The 21,731-nt window shown below is 39.5% G+C and overlaps 1 protein-coding gene across 7 annotated transcripts in view; it reads left to right on the forward strand.

The window, feature by feature from the left end:
• trps1 (trichorhinophalangeal syndrome I) overlaps positions 1-11,794 on the forward strand; it is a 256,734-nt gene extending 244,940 nt beyond the window's left edge. For all 7 annotated transcript variants that reach the window (XM_056400058.1, XM_056400061.1, XM_056400060.1 and 4 more), the window contains one exon: positions 4,598-11,794. In XM_056400058.1, the coding sequence (XP_056256033.1) occupies positions 4,598-6,223 (1,626 nt within the window). In that variant the 3' untranslated portion in view covers positions 6,224-11,794. The remainder of the gene's footprint in view (positions 1-4,597) is intronic.
• Positions 11,795-21,731: the final 9,937 nt, after the last annotated feature.

The raw sequence follows: 21,731 nt of genomic DNA on the forward strand, positions 1-21,731 counted from the left end.
ACAAACCTGTACTGTAGTTGTACAGAGGTTATTCCAGTTTTCTTTCAAACAAATTAGAGAAGCGATGAGAGGACAGCTTTACACTTCTAAAGCGCTTTGAGTGTAGCAAGACAGACAGGAAAGTTAATGTAATACCTACAAGTGAGCTGAAACTCATAGGTGTATCATCGTACAAATTAAATTCACAGTCCTGAACCCCTCCTCCTCTCCACTCATAGAAGAGCTACGTATTCTCATAGTCATAGCGGTTGTATTGGATCAGGAAACGCAGCGCTTATTTTATAGACTCCGTGCTATGTTCTAGTACATCTACAGGGTGGGTTCGACCACTAATTACCATTCCTCCTGTCTGGTCAATTTGCATACCATGCAAATTAAATGGTGCATACTGCAGAAAAATTCTTGTATATATTCTGTGAATCCCGCTGTGAAAAAGTAATATTGTGGAAAAAGTATATTTGATTTGGTGGGTGCTGGGAGTTACAGACCATTTCAGCAGTCACAGTGAGCCAGTTCCACGGAGTGAGAAATATGATGGAATGAATCAACTTTACCATCTAAGCCTGGGGAAAGTCTATGGAAATCCCAAATTTAATTAGACTGCATGAATTACAGATGAGATAAAGACCCAGCCTGGAATTTAGCAGACTTCAGAATAATGAGCTTCCTTACCTCAGATATGTTTTAAGGGGTTTAAGCTAACTTAACACTTCAATATACCTCTTTAACTGAAGGGTTTACAAATATTACCAGTGTAAAATGAGCCTTCAGAGCCTTAATGTATATATATTTAGATTCATGTTCACATATTGGCTTTTGAAAAATGAGCTTGTAAAATTTCAAAATGAACAAAAGTGTTTCGGTCTAATAAATCACAGTGTTAGTAAATGCATCAGTGGGGTGACTGGGTTACAGCCCAGGCCACTGTGCTGCAATTATCGAATGGAGTTTTAAAGACCTTTTAGAGGATGACAAGCTATCGCATTTTACTCCTTCCTGCCCCTGCGGACGTCCTTGGTCCAACCTGTTCATCTCATCTGCTGCTCCAATCACGTTCCAGCTCCCTCCACTCTTGGCAATCTTCACGACAACCATATTTTATATCCCATAATAAAAGTTTTATACGCTCTACACACATTATTAGAGAGGATAGCAGCTAGTAAAACACTTGAGAGTGAGAGAGGGGCAGGGAGAGTTATGAATAACGAGGGAGAAAAGGTAGACGTCGAGGGAGGGAGGGAGGGTGGGAGAGAAAGAGAGAAAGACAAACAAAGAGAGAGATGGGGGGACAAAGAAAGAGGAACAGATGACTGTTAAGAGTTAGGAGAGAGATAATGAAGGTGGAGGGTGTGTGTAAAGAGTGAGAGATGGAGGGAGACAGAGATTAGGAGAGGGGATATCTGAGAAGAGAAGGAGAGAGGGAAAGATGGACAGATAGGGAGAGAGTTATGTGCACCGCCAGTAACGCAACCCAGGTATTATATCAAACCCAGCCTACAACCATAAAAGTGTACAACAGTACAGCTACCGTGTGTGTGTGTGTGTGTGTGTGTGTGTGTGTGTGTGTGTGTGTGTGTGTGTGTGTGTGTGTGTATTTGTGTGGTTGGTGATTTGGGTGTCTTACATACTCAGGATTGTACTCACAAAAATCCTTTAAATGATGAGCATCTTGCCATTCATGCACATATCCTGTTAATTAGACTGCTGCCATTATGAAATATCTTGCATGAATTAAATGAACAAATAAATCACCGACTTATCTCCAGAGACCAATGATCCATTCCCCATACCGAAACATATCAAACATCACGTAGTCTCATCACCCCCTGTGACCTAAGAACCACAATGACCAGCAAGGTAAAGAAGAGGAGGTCATTTAGAGACGGACCAGGAGGAACGACAACAAATGAAAGGCTTGAACAGGATGTGTTAAACGTCTTACCAAAGCAGAGAGAGTGACAGTAAAAGACAGAGGACGTGTAGCAGGCGGAAAGAGACAAGAAGAGGAGAAGGGGAACAGGAGAAGTAGAAAGACTTGTGCAGTTTCCAAGTTCTATACAAAATACTAACTGTAGAGAACGGCTCAGGTGGTAGAGCAGCTTTGCCGCCGATCCCTGGGTTGATGGTTTGATCCCCAGCTCCCCCGGAAACCGGTTTTCTGTCATGCCAAATCAAATATGCGGATGGTGATCCACTGTGGCGAGCCCTCACAGGAGCAGCAACTACTACAACATACTAACTGTAGAGAATAACAACTAATCTTCATAGTACACTGTTTTTGCAGTTGGTATACAATAAATCATCATTCTGTATTGTTGTGTAACACAAGGGAGTGATACATTGTTTTCGCCAGTGGGTGTGTAAGATGCCACTGCCAGTCCCTCTTATCAAATACACAGCAAAATGTTTTTCTGAATGTAGTAGTTTTTTTTTTTTTTCCGAGCTGTTTCACTATCATCCGCAATTTCCCTTTGTCTTTTCTGTGCGTTGCATTGTGGGACAATAGTGGCCATCAATAGCACACTTAAGAGCAAGGGTTTGCTAGCATGTATACTGACTTCTGAGTGGGCTTTCTTTTATCACCTCAGCGGTGTGAACAGATCAAATCCTGCTTAGAATTAGTCATCCTCCGTCATCTTCTGTCCCTCCACCCCTCCCTCCTTCCTGTTGTTTTTCCTCTGTATTTCATGTCCCCTCTCTCTCTGCCTCTTCCTCCTGTGTTAACCATATATTACTCTCCCCCTTCCCTCATTTATCTCACCTCCTTCTCTTACTCTTGTCTTTCCATTTTCTTCTCTTATTCTCCTCACCCCTCTTTAGGTAGAAACACAACCACCCTAGGACTAAAAAAATAACAAGAAAAAATTCAGTGATTTGACTGACAAGTAGCAGTGACTCTGGTCTGAAATTTATGTGCATTATCATTAAACCACAGCGTTGGGCCTCATAAAGAATTTTTATACGACTAGTTTGGACACAGAAGTTGGAGTTAAGATTGTTGATTCGTGGTCAAAATGAATGTAGTAATAGTTTCCTTGATACACCCCACACACTTTGTCTTTACCTTACACATAAAGTGAGAGAAACATATTCTCAGTCACTCGTAACCATAAAGATATAAAGAGGGATAAATCATTCTAGTCATAAGAGGTTTGTTGCTTTTTTTTTTTTCTTTAAATAGAATCCCCCTGTCTTTTTGCTTTTCATCCAATTAAACACCTCTTTAATTCCTCCATATTGCTTGGTCCTTCTCTGTGCATCTTTGTGTGATTGGTTTTCATCTGCTGCGGTGCTTACACACACATACAGCAGAGAACTTCAAGACATACTAATCACTTCAACCTCCATGGCAGTGTAACTTTCAATAAACTGGGAGTATTTTTCAAGCTTTGAAAAGCAGTTTTCTCTTTATGTTGAATTTGATATTGTTTCCAGTTAATGCCGTTCTGAGGTCAGTATATGATGTGTAGAGAGGAGGACTGAGTGAAGTTGGTTCTTCAGTAATGAAAGGATAGCAAGTCATTACTTTTGAGATGAAATGTGGACTCTTTACTCTCTTTAAACTGCTCTGTTTATTTTACTTCCAGGAAAGAAAAATAATTTGTCTGGAAATGTTTTTGACCGTGATGATTTTTTTTTGGCACATATTTAGGAATAAAACATCAAAAAGGTTTCATCATCTTTCATAAATCTTTATAAGTTCTTTATTAATCCCAGTCGGAAATTGAATAAGTGAGAAGTGCTTCAGAAATTGTGTGTTGCGGATGTTACTGAACAGTTTTTATTATTTGGAATTCTGCTTGACTTCTACCTTATTAATGAAAGCACTGTGTAAGGCTCTTACACAGTGCTTTCTTTTACTTTTTTTTTTTGTTTTTGTTTTGTCTTATTTTTTTTTTGTTTTTTGTCTAGTTTGCACTTTTTATAACTAAATTATAAGAAGCTACCACATAACTTGAGTGAAAGAGATTATGTGATGATAGTTAAGGCATGAATGAAAGCATATGTACATGTTTGTGAAAGGATCTGTTGAAAAGTTGGAGCCAAAGTTGAGCCTTCAGGGCAAACTCAATTGACATCAGATGTAAGTGCTCCCCCTTGTGGTGAGGGCAGAAACCACAGTCCTCGGGAGTGCTGGATATGTCTTTTTTTTTCTTAACATGTCACACTTAGTTAAGCTTAGGTCAAATCCATATGAAATGAGACATTGATTTGCTTTTTTAGCAGTCTTACTTTGTAATAATTGTTAGAAACAGTAGCTACAGTTGTCAATCTTCAGTCAGTTTTAGTGCAACTCTTCTATCACTGATTCGGTCCAAACAGGCAGTTTGTTGGCCTGACGTTGAGGTCAGATCAATACTTTGTATTTACTCAATTGTTACAGCTTCTGTTTTATGATGCAGTTAATTTAATTTCACCAGAGTCCGATAACGTTGAACTCTGTATGCTTGACATTATTAGTCAGGTCACACAACCGACCTTAAATAATTTATGTGGCAATCTCTATCAAAAAGAAAATTGATCACCACATTTCATATTAAATGTTTACTAATCTTTTTGTTTTTCCATTTTCTTCTGTGTTGTCTTCGTCTTCTAGACACCGAGACCTCTAAACATCATAAAGCAGAACAACGGTGAGCAAATTATCCGGCGCCGAACCCGAAAACGCCTCAACCCCGATTCCCTGACGTCCGAAAACCCTGCCCCCAAGCAGCAACGAATCACCAGTGAGGAGCGCATGAATGGGGAGGAGTCAGACCGAAGCTGTGCATCAATCAAAAACCAGCAGCCGTCCCCTCGCTCACGTTCGCCCCGATCCACTCAAGCCTTTTTAGCCAATCAAACATTGGAGATCCACAGACGCATGCCTCCTCTTCTCCTCCCCTCACATCCCCCCTCCTCGCTAGTAGCTGAGGGCAACGGGGGCATCGCAGAGGGAGGGATAACATCAAAGGTGGAGGGGGGTAAAGGAGGAGGGGGATCAGAGAGAGGCAGTCCGATTGAAAAATACATGCGTCCATCCAAACCGTCTAGTTATTCGCCTCCTGGTTCACCCATTGAAAAATATCAGTATCCTCTTTTCTCCTTACCCTTACCATTAACCCTCTCGCCTGATTTGACCCCTGAGTCGGATTGGCTCAGATTCTGGACCAAGTACAAGATGGCAGCCACCTCTGGGGTTCCTGGTAGCATCAGTAATCTAAGCAGCCCCGGTAGCCTTGGAAATAACACTCATTATCTCGGTGCAATGGTGACCCCAGTACAGCATCATCAGCAAAGCTACACGGTGCCTTACTGCGCCTCCCCCTATTCTCCTCTTCCGCCGCCTCCAGCTCCTCCTCACTATCCTCCTCCTCCTCTTCATCCACAAACCTCCTCCTCATCGTCATCGTTAGAAAATGAGGCTCCTTTGGATCTTGCAATAAGACAACGAGATACAAGTGCTGCAAATGCACACATTTCAACAAATGGTGCTGAGAGGAGAAGGCAGGAGTCGCCTCTAGCTGAGAGGTTGAGAGAGAACTGGAAAGGAGAGAAAGATGAGGAGGAGAGGACTGATGAAGGAGCGAACCAGAAAGAGGAGATAGGAAAGGAAGAGAAGGATCATTTGACAAAAAGTCGGTCGAGTGTTTCATCGAATCGCACAATGGTGGAAGTGGCCACACAGGATGACCTGACCAATCGATGCATCCACTGTGGGATCTACTTCCTAGACGAGGTCATGTATGCCCTGCACATGAGTTGCCACGGCGACCAGGGACCATACCAATGCAGTTTTTGCCTGCATGTGTGTGTGGATCGCTATGATTTCACCACGCACATACAGAGGGGCTTACACAGGTACACAGACAAGACGTCACAACAGAAGGGTCACACGCAAGACGGCAAAATTCAGAGCAGCCCTGTGATGTCGGAGCGCGACTCTCGAAGCGCGACTCCAGAGGAAAACAAAGATGGAGGTGATCAAATTGAGATCACACATGGAAGTGATGATGTCGTAGGAGTGTGTCATGATGATCGAGCAGAAGAAATTACAGGCAATGAAGCCAACGATGATGAAACGGGAGCTGAAAAGGAGGTAAGAGTAGAGAGTCATGACAAAACAAACCAGGAATCAGGAGGCGAAACGGTGTCAGACAGTAGCGCTGACATGTCAGAAACCATGGAGGTCACAACTGTTGCTGAGACTAAACATGTAGATGAGAACGCAGAGAGTAATTAATCTGATGCCTTTGACTGACACAAACCTTTAAGAACGCCTTTCATTGGATGAATAAGCTGTATGCCTTCATGTTCCTGGAGGCTAGCTCATGTCAAAATGGGCCGATCCTGGGCACTAAATGGAACACATCCTTATGCTGGAAGCACTCGGCTGTCAAATGGTCAAAAATCATTGTAGGATCCCGCTGAACTGCTGCAGGGACAGTTTGGAGAAATAGCCTGAATCCTCTGTTGAGTGACGGCCACTTGACAGCTCTGTGGCAAGTATTCAACAACGGAGTCCGGGCATGCAGCTGAAATCACCTTTAACAAACAGCCACTTATGTGCTTTCCATATAAGAGGATTGGAAGCTCGACTGAGAGTTGGACTGGTCTCATTTAGGATGAGTTTGAGGAGCTCAGCACTTGCACAGCCACCGTACAGCAGAGCAAAAAATTAAAAAAAAAAAAAAAAAAAAAACATGCTAGAAGCAAAACACTTAATTTGAACTGAACTAAGCTGATCTGTTATGCACCATGCTAAACTGAACCCCGAGCTGACCCAAACTAGTCTGAAGCATCATTCAGACTGTTTTATCTTGGTACAACCAGATCTGATCTGGTAAGAATGACTTTGTTCTGAGAGTTTTTAACTGTTTTCCCGCTGTGCAAATGGACCCAAAACCAAAAGTTATTTTGAAGAAGGGGGAGTCCAGAGTTAAACCAGTTTGTTCTGTGCTGCAGTTCAGCTGGTGTTACATTGGTACAAAAGGATCAGTTGGTTTCTTTCACTCGTGCCCTGTTGTTACTGAAACTGACTGTGTTCTTGGATCGATGCAAAATCACCACAGCTGCAAAGTGGTGCAAAATGGGAGACTGAATGTGTCTGATTTGACCGTGACTTTTTAAGACTGCTTAAAGCCAGTTTCAACTGGTAAAACCGGTGTCATACCGGACCGAAGTGTTCTCTTCATCCATTTGGATCGAACCAAGTGACATTATTTTCTACCTTCCTCCGTGCCATGATACTAGCTACGTGCCTGGCTGCCTGCCTAATAGAACAACCATCTATTAACCTGCTTAACATTTATATTAATAATAATAATGGTAATAATAATAATGATGATGTTATAGTTCAAAACATGCAATTTGCTACACTTTCCTATATAATATCTTATTTTGTAAAGGCAAATAATGCTTTTTTGCAGGATATGGTACTATTAAAAATTAGTCTATTTGCGATTTTTTTTTTTTTTTTTCTCCCTTGTTTTTGAGCTATTTGTTGTTTGGTTTCTTAAGGAGACTTGTTACATTGATAACAGCCGTCTAACAGAAATGGTACAGTAAAAGAGGGGGTTGTGTGTATGTGTGCATTTGTGTAATTGCGTTTCTGTGTGTGAGGATCAAAGGATGTGTCCGTCCCCAAACGATGATGTAAACATAATGAAGGCTCGCGCTTGGTTTTTCAGTCCTCAGGGGTCACACATGTTGCACACCAACCCACCTGTTTCATAGCATGTGACACATCATTTTTACATGTTTAAATGGTTTTAGCATGTTCTCTTATATATGTTCTTATCATGTTCTTTATGTGTTATTAGATCAACATGGTCTTAGTATGTAACTTTTTTTTTTTCTGTATGTCTTTTAAATGTTGTTAGGTTACATGGTTTTATAGAGAGACTTTGGAACTTAGGGAAAAAAACCCTAAATTTTATCAAAATGATCAATTATTTGGGTTAACTGTATAAACTCCTGCTCTGTATTGTGTGTACAGAGCCTCCTGCCTACAGTGTTTTATTCAGCTGATATCATATTGCTGAGAATTTGGTAGGTTACCTCTATGTAGCATGTTAGCGTCTTATAAAAATCTGCAAAATAAGTTGCCTTTTCTAGGGATGGGAACTGTTACTTGTTAGACCTAAATTATACTGAAGAAATCACAAGATTGTAAAGTTACATTTTATAATTCATTGAAGTAAAATGATCATGTTTGTATTCAACTCCAACCAACCCATCACACTGATTTGCTATTTATGACCCACTTCAAGTCCATCTTCTAAACAAGGTTTCCACAACTGAGCTTCGCTTTAAATTAAATTTTGCATTCTTATAGTTTACTTTTGTCATTGAGAGAGTTGTGACCATCAGTTCCTTGAAGTAACACGGTGGCCATCTTGTTTATTTTTATAAAGAAAGAATGACTTCTCCAGCCTTGCTGCCTTAGTTGCGAGAAAACAAACAAACAAAAAAAATCACCAAGAGACTCCTTTGAAAGAAATAATAAAAGGCTGAATGAAAATGAAAGACAAGAAGTAACAAGCTAAAGAGTGAGAAAAATATTTTTCTATGCTTATCCAAAAGACATGAATGAAAAATATTCCGCCTAGTGCCTGGTAACTTGTACAGTTTTTCTTAATAGGTTCGTCTGTCTGTCTGTCAAAGAGTTATGAGTCATGTCACGCAGAAGCTGGACAAACAAGCTGCCAGCTTGGTTCCCACGCACCAAGTTATCAGAGTCATCGATTATATTTCATTTCAGCCTAGCTGTCCGATTGGTTTAGGTACCTGTTCAAACGGTCATGTGTGCATTTTCAGCCCGAGAGAAAGACCCTTGTGTGCTTTAAAAAAATGTTGGTCACTAGTCACCTATCTTTCATTTTCACATGTACTGTATGTACACTACTTTGTAGAGATGTTGAGACTTATGCCTTGGTTACTTGTTTGGAAATTGAAGATGAATTATGGCATGCAGTCATACCAACAGTGTGCCTGTATCATTCTATAGTGTTATTATTACTACGGAGGAGTTTATTATTAACACATTTCATCAGTTTTTAGGCGCTTAACTTTTGTCAACAAAAGATCAAATATCATTATTTTTGAAACCAACAGTGAGATGAGATTTCTTTCTTGCAGAAATTTGAACACATCAGTGTAACAAAGTATAAAATCAGATAAATTCTCTAGTCTGCTAAGAACTCAGTGGAGCAGTCAGTGTGTTGCGGGGTGCTGGTTGCAGGTTAATACCTCTGGTGCTTAAGCCTTGAATCCATCTTACATATATATACTCTGTAATTGGAGGCAGTAGAGATTTTTCAGTCTTTGGAATAATTGATATGATGTACAGTATATAAACAAAGCGTCTCAGTTTTTGTTCATATGCTCAAGGTATATTGCATTTGTGTCGTACCTTAACAGCAAAAAAAAAAAAAGATAAGAAAAGTCGCATGAAAACGCTAAGAAACCTGCAAACTGTTGGTGCAACATATTTCCATTGGCGTTGGAAGTCTGGCTCAGACATCTCACTGCTGCTGTATCAATGAGGAGAAACCAGTCTATTAAGCAAGTCTGCCATCCTTGTATCTGACATGCAACCCACTCTGGTGTCAAAAGAGTTTACCTAATACCTTTATTATGTATAGCTTCATTATCACCCCTGTAAGTGAAGGTGTCCTAACTCCATTAGTTACATGGTTTAGAAGTGCTTTTATCCTGAAGTTTGCCCTTTAGTGGGTGAAAGGTCCTATCATTCGAGGACTGATGAGGCAGATTCAAAGAACAAAATGTTAAAAAAAAAAAAGAAATCTGTTTCATCAGTTTTTATTCAAAAAATGAAAAGCTGGTTTGAATTGTTTTTATTCTAGTTTCTAGTTTTTAAAATGTACTTATTTTACTTAAGGGGCTACTAGCATAATACAAACTGTTTACATTTGCAAATGTAGCAAAAAAAAAAAAGAAAGGAATGAAGCATTGCTTTCCTAAAAGACAGAACAAAGGGAAGGATGGAGGGATACCTGCTGAGATGGATGGATGAGTGCCTATGAGGAATGAATGGAGTGAAGGTGGATAATTAGAGGGAGGGTGGGATCAAATTAAACTTGCAGTGTCTGATGAAAAGAGGTTTAACTGAATTATCCATTCATCCCCTCTCTTCTGTTTAGCTTCTCTTTACCTCCTTTCAACATGGCTTTTATCTTTCTCATCTATCGTCTATCATTTGACACATCCCTCCCTGTCTTTTTTTTTCTCTCTCCACCTGTTCTGCTATCCTCTGCTGCTCATCTCTCATGTATTCCTCCACCTTCCTCCCTCCCTTCTTTATAGATGGAAGTAATCATGAAGGTATTCTCAACCGGTAGTGGGGATTCGAATGGAGGTAGATGAATGGGTTATACCGTGTGATTTATTAACTGACAGGCACCTATCTGCTTATGTTGACTTGGTTTAGGTTGACTTTCTCTCCTACTTGAATGGGCTTTGGGTTTGTGGAAAGGAATTGTTACCAGCAGCAAAACTGTCGCTGAATTGGGTTCATCCCTTTTCAAACGGGAATGAGATTTGTTAAGAATTCAACATTGATTCTCAATCTTTTTGAAGAAGTTCTTTGGTAATGGTTTTCAAGGTTTTCACTGGATTTCCAAGAAACAGTAGGGGGACGATATGTGTGTGGTGGTGGGGGTGGGGGGGTGGACTACTTTTGCCTTTTTGTGTTGAGTCTGGTGTTACATCTACAAGGATTTCTCAGTGGGATGGAGACAAATTCTGTTGCCAAAATGTTTGAATGGTTTTGAAAGCTTTTGGAAGAAAATCCTCTCTGTGTATCTACTAAGTTGAGAGAGAGAGAAAAAAAAAAAAAGAACAGAGCCTTGATGGTGAAAACTTTTGTTCACGCACACTTTACACATTGTAAGTGCTCTGCAGAACCTGTGTCCTATCCAAATATCTTCTTTTGTGTACGTGCCAGCTGAACGTCGTCTCCCGTGAGTCATGTAAGGATACCGTATATCTACAGCATAGATGTTAACGCTGACAGGAACGATGGGAGAGCCTTTCACTTGTCACTTATGGTTCAAAACAGGCAATTTTGGTAAGAAAAAAGGTTCCGCAGCACACATATGACATGACCTTATTTTACTTCAATATTGAATTGTATGTTTTAGGTTTGATGGCATTTCACATCAGCGTTTACATTGGGGGGCCTTAACAAGTGTTTTAGTTTTTGTCTGTGTCAGAATGTGTTATAGAAAATGATGCTGTTGCTTGCACTCCGTTTATTATGTTCTTATTGCCAAGGAAGGGACAACACACACACACACACACACACACACACACACACACACACACACACACACACACACACATACATACATACAGACAGTGGTACGGATTGAGTGTACATTTTGGGGATGTACAGTATTAACCATGGGAGAAAAGGGAGCTAGAAGGCCAGTTTATCATTGGTCAGAGAAACACACATGTATGCACACACACACACACACCCACACACACACACACATCAAACTATGTACATTTAACCAATATATTTTAGTAGAATTTTGTCTCTATTCAGTTGAATGGCTTTTATATAGAAAAGATGGGATTTTTTTAGGTTATTTTCTCTTTCATGTTGTATTTTATTCTGCTACTTTTCTGTACGTTATTGTTTTTAGGTTTTATTTCATGCAAAAATGATATTTCAACAACATATTTTGACAGCCAAGAAAAGTTTGTTACACAGCTAAACTTGAAGAATAATGTTGATGATGATGATGATGACGATGATAATAATTAATAAAAGTAATAACAAACATACTGAAAACGGACAATGGGTGTTTTATTCAAAAGTGATTTATGTAATGAATGAACAAGACGCATACAAGCTTTGGTGCTGCTACAGTATGTGGGTGTGTGGTCTGATCAGGGACAAGCTGCGGACCGCTGGAGCACAGAGGTCTGCAGACAAGTACGGTTTTTATTTTCGTTGTGGCTTTCACACCAAGTCAGGTGAATTTTTCTGAAAAGATTTGCGACAGAAAAAAAAGAAGTAAAACATGCTTCCTGCTGTGCTCTCTGTTCTGCTGCATGCCAGCTTTTATTATTTTACAAGTATCGGATTATTTGTTTTTCACTTTGATTTTTTAACACACAACACACTGTAGAAATCAAACTGGCTCTGAATAAAGTGAAGACATACTTTTTCTGCACTTGTGAAAGCTGTGTGTACTATGCTTTTATTTCATGAAAAGATGTGTTTATGTTTGAATGAGCCTTACTGTAATCCCTCTCTTGTCATGTCATTTTGTATTGATTTCAAAACTTCCCAAAGGATGATCCCCTATAATTTTGCTCTCCAGTCTCCAGAGAATAAATCAGAATCTGGTAGTAACCCACTGAGCTTTCCTTTAGCTCTATGGTCAAGCCAAGAAGAAATATCACAGTGTAATATTACAATTGAAATCTAAACCCGTTTTCCTCTGAGCTGCGGCCAGGTCAAAATGTCGACTTGGCACACAAGACAATCAGAAGATTTCCATGAAATTTGCTGAGCTTTGCTTTGCAATGGAAGGAGCCTTTTGACTTTCCTGACCCCCATCACCTTCCCTTTAGAACTACCCTCCAGACAAACTTTAGATATTTAGCTGCCCTGCCATTAAGGTTCAAATGGTAATATTAGAGCAAAACGATTTTTCTTCTGGGTTATAATGAACACAGCCTCTTTTATTCTTGTTACACTAACAAAGCTCATTGAACTGAACTGTGACTTCACAGCATAGATAGCAAAGGCAACATCGTGTAACCAAAGGCTCATTTTACACCAACACACACCACACAAGAATAATTTGTGAGCCTCCTTTAATCTTCCCACGACCCTCCTTTGGGTCAGGAACTTTGACAAACTAAATCACGCAGCGGTGCCATCTGTCAGAAGACAAAGGCTTCTAATCTTTGCTTTATATTATGTTTAGCATCATCAATTTATCTTTGTGTTTATGATATGAACATTGATTAGAGATGATTAACTCTGCTTTAGAGCCTACAGTGAAATTATGTGGCAATAGGGCATCATTTAAATGCGCTCGTGTGTGTGTGTGTGTTGAGAGTGTACAAGTGTGTGATGATTGGCCACAGAAAGTCAGTGTCAGACTAGAATACTAAACACCCTGGTGTCTACTGGAGAGGTCATCACACAGACACATGCAGCTGCACATAATTATCAACCTGTTCAGGGCAAAAGAGAGAAACGCATCAAATGAATTAGAGGCTAAGTTAAAAAAAGAAAAAGAAAAGGAATATAAAAACACAACAATTCACATTTTTAGAGATGTAATCTTAAAAGGGAGAAATACATCAGATGGCAGATGTATGCCTGCGCACACTAATTTTTTTTTCTATTTTTCAGCATTCATATCCTACGTGTATCCACTGTCTGCCCCCTGCCTGCCCGTCTGTCAACCTGCCCGTCTGTCAGCCTGCCCGTCTGTCAACCTGCCCGTCTGTCAGCCTGTCTGTCTCTGTTTAAAACATCTTGCAAACATCATTTCTGTTTATTTCATTTCAGGTCTATGTATGAGTTACCGACACTGCTGACAGGGATGTTTGACTCCGTGTGTGAGGGAGAGGGCAATAGAAGAAGGAGGTGTACATGTGCGTGTCTCTAACATTGTTGTTGCCGTTTTCATGCTGTTTGATTGAGATATTACGAACCTGCGCTTTGACGACTGTTTAGATTTCATATCCTGACGGAGAGAAAACAATAGATGGATAGATAGATGTGGAGTATGACAGTCTACAAGCAAACAAACATGAGATAAACAACAGGATCGAGAGAGTGAGAAAGAAAAAGAGATGGAGATGCAGAAAAATGATCTAGCTTGAAGACGTATTGAATATTGAATGTTTCTCACACGGACTACTGTGTGGTCTGTGGGCTGAATCCATAATCATTTTGAGATACTGTATAAAGCTTTCACATACACTACTGGTCAAAAGTTTTAGAACATCTCAGAGTTCCAAGTTTTTATTGAGATTTAAGCAGTTTTCATGTCCAGTGAATAACCTTAAATGGGTTTAAAGGTCAGCGGGTAACTGCCTGAGGTAAAGAAAAAATAAAGAAAGACGGTTTAGGTCACCAAAACTGAAAGAACATGTAAAAAAAAGGCCTGTTCTCTATGAAATTTCATATAAAGACATTGTCCATACAAAGACAGGGTTTGAACAAACTATATTACTACCCCTCTGATGCTTTATCGGGATAATACTGTACTGCAGGAAGTAGTACTGTATATTGCTATCAGAATAATAAAAACATTTAAATAACTACTGGAAAAATGGCTGTTTTCCCAGCAGTATAGATAGATAGAGAGATAGATAGAAACGAGTTGCTGTAATATGCAGGATCTCTGCCTCTAACCAATCCCTGTCCCTGCTGAAAGCCTAATTACAGCTCTACATCACCCCAGTATGTCGGCTGTGTATCATCAGCTTCACAGTGAGGTCCACTGCAGAGGGATTTGATTTGTAATCTTCTTTCCTTTTATTTCCTCTTTAGTACTGTAGTTGCAACAATATCTGCACACACACACACACACACACACAGTCCTCTTCTCTTCTTTTTTTCCAAATGCAAATACACTTTGTTTGCATGCAGGAAATAACCTGTGTTTTGAACTGGGAAAGTCCAACATGTATGATGATACTGTAACATGGAAAAGGAAAAGACAAAGAAACTAAACTCTAAACTCTTTTGTGAACTCCAAACGCATTCGTTCTGACGGAAGTTATATACCTGTACAAAATCATGAATACTTTCATTTCTAAAAGAAAGTTCCTAAAATACCTGGGCACTGTAGTTTTTAGCTATCACTACTCAAGCAGAAATAAACTGTGAATTTGTTGAGGAATGTTTTCAGCCATGAATTTAGTGCTTTAGTGAGAATTTGACCACGGTCATCGTCAGGAAGGTACAACTGTGCAACACTGATATGTTCAACACTGTGTGTAGAAGGTATGACAGCAGACATCGCACATAATAAACATCACAATCTTCTACAGTGAAGTTTCAACAACCCCAGACTCTGCCGAACAAGTTCATCTCCTGATCCAAGACGCACCGAGCAAGAGAGAGAGAGAGAGAGGGAGAGAGAGGCCAGCTCTAACTGCTAAGCTAAAGTAACTAGCTGATCTGAATGGCATGTAAACAACTGCTGAATTACACTAGTTCTACTCCAGTACTCACAGCTTTCTGCTCCTTTTAGCGACTATCACTAAAGAATGACAAAGAATCCAACCGGTGGGATAGGTTGGATCTATCCCGAGATTCATTCAATGTCGACAGAAAGCCACTTTTAAATGTTTGTGGAAAACACAGAACATCACCCAACTTCACTGAAAATCACTGTAACAAGATGTCTCTATTTGTGGTAGTTCTTCATCTCCTCATGCGTCAGGGCTGAGGAGATAGAAAGGTGGCTTCTTCTATATCAGACATACTTGAGCTCCATCAGAACAACACACACACACACACAAACACACACACACACACACACACACACACAAACAAACATAAAAAACAGTTGTGCATGCGTGCAAATATAGAATAAGCAAATACACAGTGTTTTGCTGCAAGAAGCAGACTTCTGGGGAAATGCACAGACTCATGCATATATATTTTCACACACACTCAAACGCACACACAGCCACCCACACATTACGTCATAAACACAGTTTCCTTGCACCGTCCTTCACGTCAGGGCTCTGGAGTTCTTTTAATAATAATTCCCTTAATAATATCTCCTCACAATAACACTGATAATGGTATGCACCTGTGTGTGTGTGTGTGTGTGTGTGTCCTCGAAAGACTATTTCTATTTCTGTGGAAAACTCTGATAAGCTTTTGCTCAGTTTCATCACCTGCAACCCACCATCCCCCGCTATATAACCTTCCCCCCCCACTTTTCCAATAAAATGCATTTTAATTCTCTGCAAAGCACACCAGGGGACATCAGGCCGAGCAGTCAGAGCAGCTGACAATAAAATCTTTTCTCTTCTATTTCCGGTCAATTTTTTTTTATTTTTTTGTATCTGACTTTACTGTTTGTCTTCTTTATCCTTGTTGCACTCTGACTGATTACATTTTCAGACTGCACAGTTTTTACTTGGGATTCAGCATTGTATATCAATCTTAAACAGGGTTCTTGTTGTGTAAGGTATGGTGTGTTTTCGTATGAGAGTGTGCACTGGATATGTGCGTGTGAATGTGCAGTTTAAACATTAATAACATTTCTTTCTCTTCAACTATCAACAAAAACACAATTAACCAGATAGGAGGCCCACAACTAATCCGAGCCAAACATCTCCCAGCCTGTAAATGTGCGGCAAAGATTATTTTATTGTTGTTATTTTTATTTTATTGTTTGTTATTATTTTGCGTGTGAGGCATTGCTTGTGCTGTGATGCTCCTCAAAGAGCTTGAAAGGAAGCACCTCCCTGTTAAAGTCGTAGTCTGCGCATCGCTCATTGTGCTCAGTGCACTCAGAGCTCTGATGTACGCTCGCACAGCACTGATGCTTGTGTTCCTTCCCGCTTTATCGTCTCCCACAGTCTCTGTCTGCCCTAACATCAGTCTGCTCATCGTGCAGCGTCTCCCTGACGATTGAAACGACTGTTGTATCTCGCCCACTGCATTCTGCCGTTCTCAGCGGTGGAGTGATTGGCCAAAACAGTGCTATAAACGCTGGTCAAAACAGGGTCACATGTTATCATCACGCATGTGTATGCATCATGTTGTCTTTTGTAGATTGTTGGATGTCGGATCTGTGGCCAAGGAATCAGTTCAATTTTGGGATTAAAAGTTGAAGTATTTTTTGAATAATATGAAGATAAAAAATCGAGGAAATAGGAAAACTTTTCCTAATTTTATTCACATTAACATTTGAAGTATTTGCCAATGCACCAACTAAAATGTTGTATCACCATAATTATGAGCAGACAACTTTTAACATATGCAAAGGCAGCAGTTAATCATTGCCGAGGCAGTGGAATAAGTGAAAGAAACATTCAGGTGCCCTTAAACATTTCATATAACATTAATAAAGAAAGTAGCACATTAAGACTACAGAACAGCATGATGGAATATAGAAATGAGAAAGTATTTTCTGCGGCAATAACAAATTATAGATGAATGTGAATAAGCATCTTTATAGAGCCTTTGGTCATTTTTAAAAATCTGTTTAACAATAAATTACTTTAAAAATGTAACCTAATTTTATGTTTATGAATGCGGACTCAGGCACATTCTATTTTATTTTATTTTAACAAAGACAATGCAGCACCTTAGCCAAATTAGCTTTTGGCCTAAATGAAACTTCTGACATTTAACTATGTTTTGAATTTTTAAATTGTGGTTTTGTGGTTTTATCAAGTACACATAATGATGTCACTGGCCAGTAACAAGCAAAACCAAACGAGACAATCAAAAGTTGTCCCCTGTTTGTGGTTCACACTGTGGTCTCATTAATAGGACAAACAAACCTTTCCACTAAGAACACCAGTGGAGAGTTTATTTCACAGTGCCAAGAAACCCCAGAAAATACTGTAATGACCAACATACTGGGTGATTTAATCTCCTGTTCATGCTTATCAGACCTCTAACCACACTGACATAAAAATTAGCTGGTTTAAAGATCACAGCCGAGGGCAATTTCACTTTTTCACTTCATGATTCACTTATTTCCTTGATGATGATTCTAATAGTATGTATGCATCTTAACTTGGCTTTAGGCTACTGACATTTCACATCAACAAGCACTATTACGGCAAGGACTTTAAATGTATTCAAGCTCTGTAAATTGGGAATATGAAGCTTGGAAATACAAAGTTGCTCTAGGATATTGAAGATGAACTTATTGATAACTAAAGATTCATTTCCATTAATATATTCTCTCCAGGGGAAACATTGCTTGGAGAAACTTACAGGGGGATGGCGCTTATGAATAAGGGTTTAAAAGGGGTCAGCCAGCTCCAGGCCATGGTCCAGCTCGAAGCACCAGCCATATTATACTGAGACAGATGCTTGGGTAAAATCCTACTTGTGTAGACGTTTTCAGTTTCTTGCGTAAAATCCACTTGACATCAATTCCCTCATGAGCGGCAGCGTCAACTCTCTTCCACTGCCACCGTTGCTATGATGTTTAGTTGAGACTTTAACAGTTTTTATCAAAGAACTACCACCGAGCTGTGTCAGTCTGCAAAGCATGAAAGGACTCAAATCCAGATGAGGAAACAGCAGCAAGCAGCAGCTCGACATTTTAAGCTTCAGAAAAGGTCTTATTTGATGCAGGGGAATTGCTTTACATTATTTTAGATCAGTGCTTTCCAACCCTTTTGACTTATCACTGCTGAGAATGAAACTGCTGTATCCGATTGTAAACACATACACACACACACCCATTACATATACAACATTACAGGTTGAATATGTATATCAACAGGTTGTGAATGTAGATGTAAACTTATCTAGTGATTCACAAAGTATGAATATGTTCAGTATTAACGGTTAAAGTACGGCTTTGGAGAGGTGGGGCCCATATCTCTTGCAAATCTTTCAGACAAAAATGCTGCATTCAGAGATACTCAGAAATGCAGGAAACAGCTGGACGGTCATGTAGACAAATTAGTCATGTAGACAAATTAGTCTACATGCTTTCAAAAGGAAACTGAAATCTAGGCACCTGTAAAACTTGGTTAATAGATTGTACCAACTCGTTGATGTGTTTTAATTGTTTTATTGGTTGTTTTTAATAGATGTACCCAGGAGTCCCCAGGAAGCAGTATTTGTAATGAGTGATTTTTATTCATAAAATAAAGTTAAAATATATTGCAGATTTTGGAAAATGTGAGCCAAAAAAAGACAAACTGAAATAAACTATAGTGATTAAATGGTAGTTTAAAGTTTAAAGTACAGATCCATTCTAATTAGGCTCTAGCCAGACAGCAAATACACATAAAAGCACTACATGGCTTCCTGTTATGATGGTACTGACATTCCCATGTAATGACACCTGAGCCTGCTCCATATGCTGAGGAAGAATGTGAGATTCAGTTGAAAGCTCAGAAAAGCTAGTAAGTGCAGAGTATATCAGTTGTATAAATACCAGTGTTGTGTTGCAGTATATTTTGAATGAGAATCCCCCTCTGATTTTAAATACTTAGACATTTCAACTGAATATGTCACCAACTTCAACTGCTCCCAGTGATCCCAAGATCATTTTTACTTTCCCTTTATTAACTCTTCCAGACTTTCCCTTGTCCACCTTAAAAAAAACCAAAACACTTTAAACGCTGCCAACACTGCCATATGGCTACTTTCCAAGACCCACTAGTCTCTCTCCTCTCCTGTTAGAGCTCTGCTGCCCTGACCTTTACATTCCTAGTGTTGGTCACATGTAATCTTGGAAATCCGGTACTTTAAGATTATTCTCGTTTTCCACTAATTGACTATGTTTAGCAAAACCTCATCGCTACAGAGTTATCAGCTGCAGGCAGTATTTTCATTACAGTGTTTACACAGGTCAAAGCAACACAATTTCTCCATCAACTTAACAGGGATTCATTTAATAATTGGTGTGCTGCTTATCACTCCAGTGCACCACAGCATGTGATTTGCTTATATCCAACACAAGTCAAAGTATACTGACCTTTGACCGTTTGATAAAGCTGAAGCATATCCACCTCCTTATTAATTGAATGACTCAGAAAAATATAGATATTTTACCTTGAACTGTCTATGATTATGACCTTACCCTCACAAAATCTCTTTATACAAGCTCTTTGTGTCAATAATCAGAGTGTTGTAACTAGTTAATTTCAATATAAGTGAGGTTGTAAAGCTTCACAATGTGAATAAACGACCGCTTTATATAGTGGCAATGAAGAGGAAAGAAAAAGAAATATGAGAAAGGAGTAAAGAAAACAAGTATACACAAAGAAAAGCAGAAGGGGAGAATGAGGTGATGGTGGTTGCTACCTCTCCCCTTCTCTCCACCCTCCACTTCATCCATCCATTATTCAGTATACCTTCAGGTCAAACTCGCAGTGTCTTCTTGACATATCCCTCCTCTCCTCTATACTGTATCCCCCACTCTTCTTTCCCCTCTCTGTATCTTCCCTTTCTCCATCTCTCTGACTGTCACCCATTCATATTCGCCAGAAATTACCTCAGGGGTGAGAGACCTAGCTGTGAAATGTCACATTTTTATTGATGTATTTTTCTTTCTTTAGGATTTTAATTATAAGCACAAGCACATAGTTTTTTTTAAGAGTAGAAGTCCCTGACAGTGAAGAAAAGTTCTCTACTTCTTCTCTCCTTATGTATATGTATAGGGCTCCATGGCAGTTTTTTTTTTTTTTACAGGAGCACAAACACATTGAAAATGTCAGATTTTATTCATAAGAAGCCTTTTTGCTTTTCATTTGTAAATTTCTTTGAGTACTGAGTAAGTATTGGCCTTTACGTATGTGTTTGCGAGTGTGACTGATAACACTACTTGCTTCCCTACAACAGCTTGCAGGGTTGCTTTTCTTTTCCAAGTAAAAGTCATGGCAACTGGCATTTTTAAAAAATATTTATGCAACAAGTGTCTCTTCAGATGGAGGTTTGGTCTACTCACAAAAGCAGAGCTGCCTGCCAAGACTAAATTGGAGTTACTGTTCTTGAAAAATATCAAGTTAATGGAGAGCTAAATTTGAGATACATTCTGCAGCAGTGCTAGTTTTGCTGTGGCATCCTTTAGTCTATTTCCTTCCCATTTCAAATTAAAATGTCTCACTTTCATGTCACCTTGGCTCCCATATTCTCTCTCTTATGGCATCACGACTCAGCCACAGTAAACAGCACCCGAACTGAATACATTTATTTTCATATGCTCTGTTGTAATGTGTTGGAGCATCACATATTCGTTCAGTTCGTCTAGAACTCGTCGACTCTGCTGAAGACTGTGATTGGTACTCACCTACCTCCATTAAAATCCCATAATATAATGCAGGAGCCATACAGAATATCCATAATGGTTACAAAGGGATCCACTTTTATTTTGGGGAAAAATGAGAACTCTTACCGCCAGGTCCTGACTCACACTGTGCTAGACTTGATGTACTGCTATATTAAACATATAGTGCCCAAACAAATAGAGGTGCACAAGGTGCAGATGTTTTCACGCTTTCAGTCATTGTCAGTGCTAAATAAAGCATCGGAAGATGTGCATAAGCAGTAGGCAACAAATAACAGGTGCATGCAAGTAAAAGAACTACACAGGAAAATCAAAACTTTGTAACTGGCTTAATTAGGTGTTAATTGTGTTGTTAGTCTGGCAAAACTGGTTAATCGCTTGTTTTTTACTTACCTTACTTTATCATCTAAATTTCTTTTTTTCTTTCTTTCTTTCTTTTCTCCAAATATGGAGCGGCGCTCTGTCGTCAGCAGCGTCACATTTGATGGGCGTTTGTCAGGTGATTAGTCTAACGTTAGCTAACGCTGGTTGGCGTTTTTTAAGTGCGTGCTATTCCGTCGACGTGTGTGACTTTGGACACTTCAAGGACTGTTGGTGGAGAAACTTGTGTTTTTGTGTGGATTTTTCTCCCCAGAAATTACAAGGAACCTTTTTCCAAGTCCAGAAGAAAAAGGGATAAGTTCAGCAACAACTGGATACAAACTCGACTGAGCGAGATTTATGCTAATAGGACGGGACGGG

The sequence above is a fragment of the Seriola aureovittata genome, chromosome 16 (assembly GCF_021018895.1).
Source record: "Seriola aureovittata isolate HTS-2021-v1 ecotype China chromosome 16, ASM2101889v1, whole genome shotgun sequence".
NCBI classification, from domain to species: Eukaryota; Metazoa; Chordata; class Actinopteri; order Carangiformes; family Carangidae; genus Seriola; species Seriola aureovittata.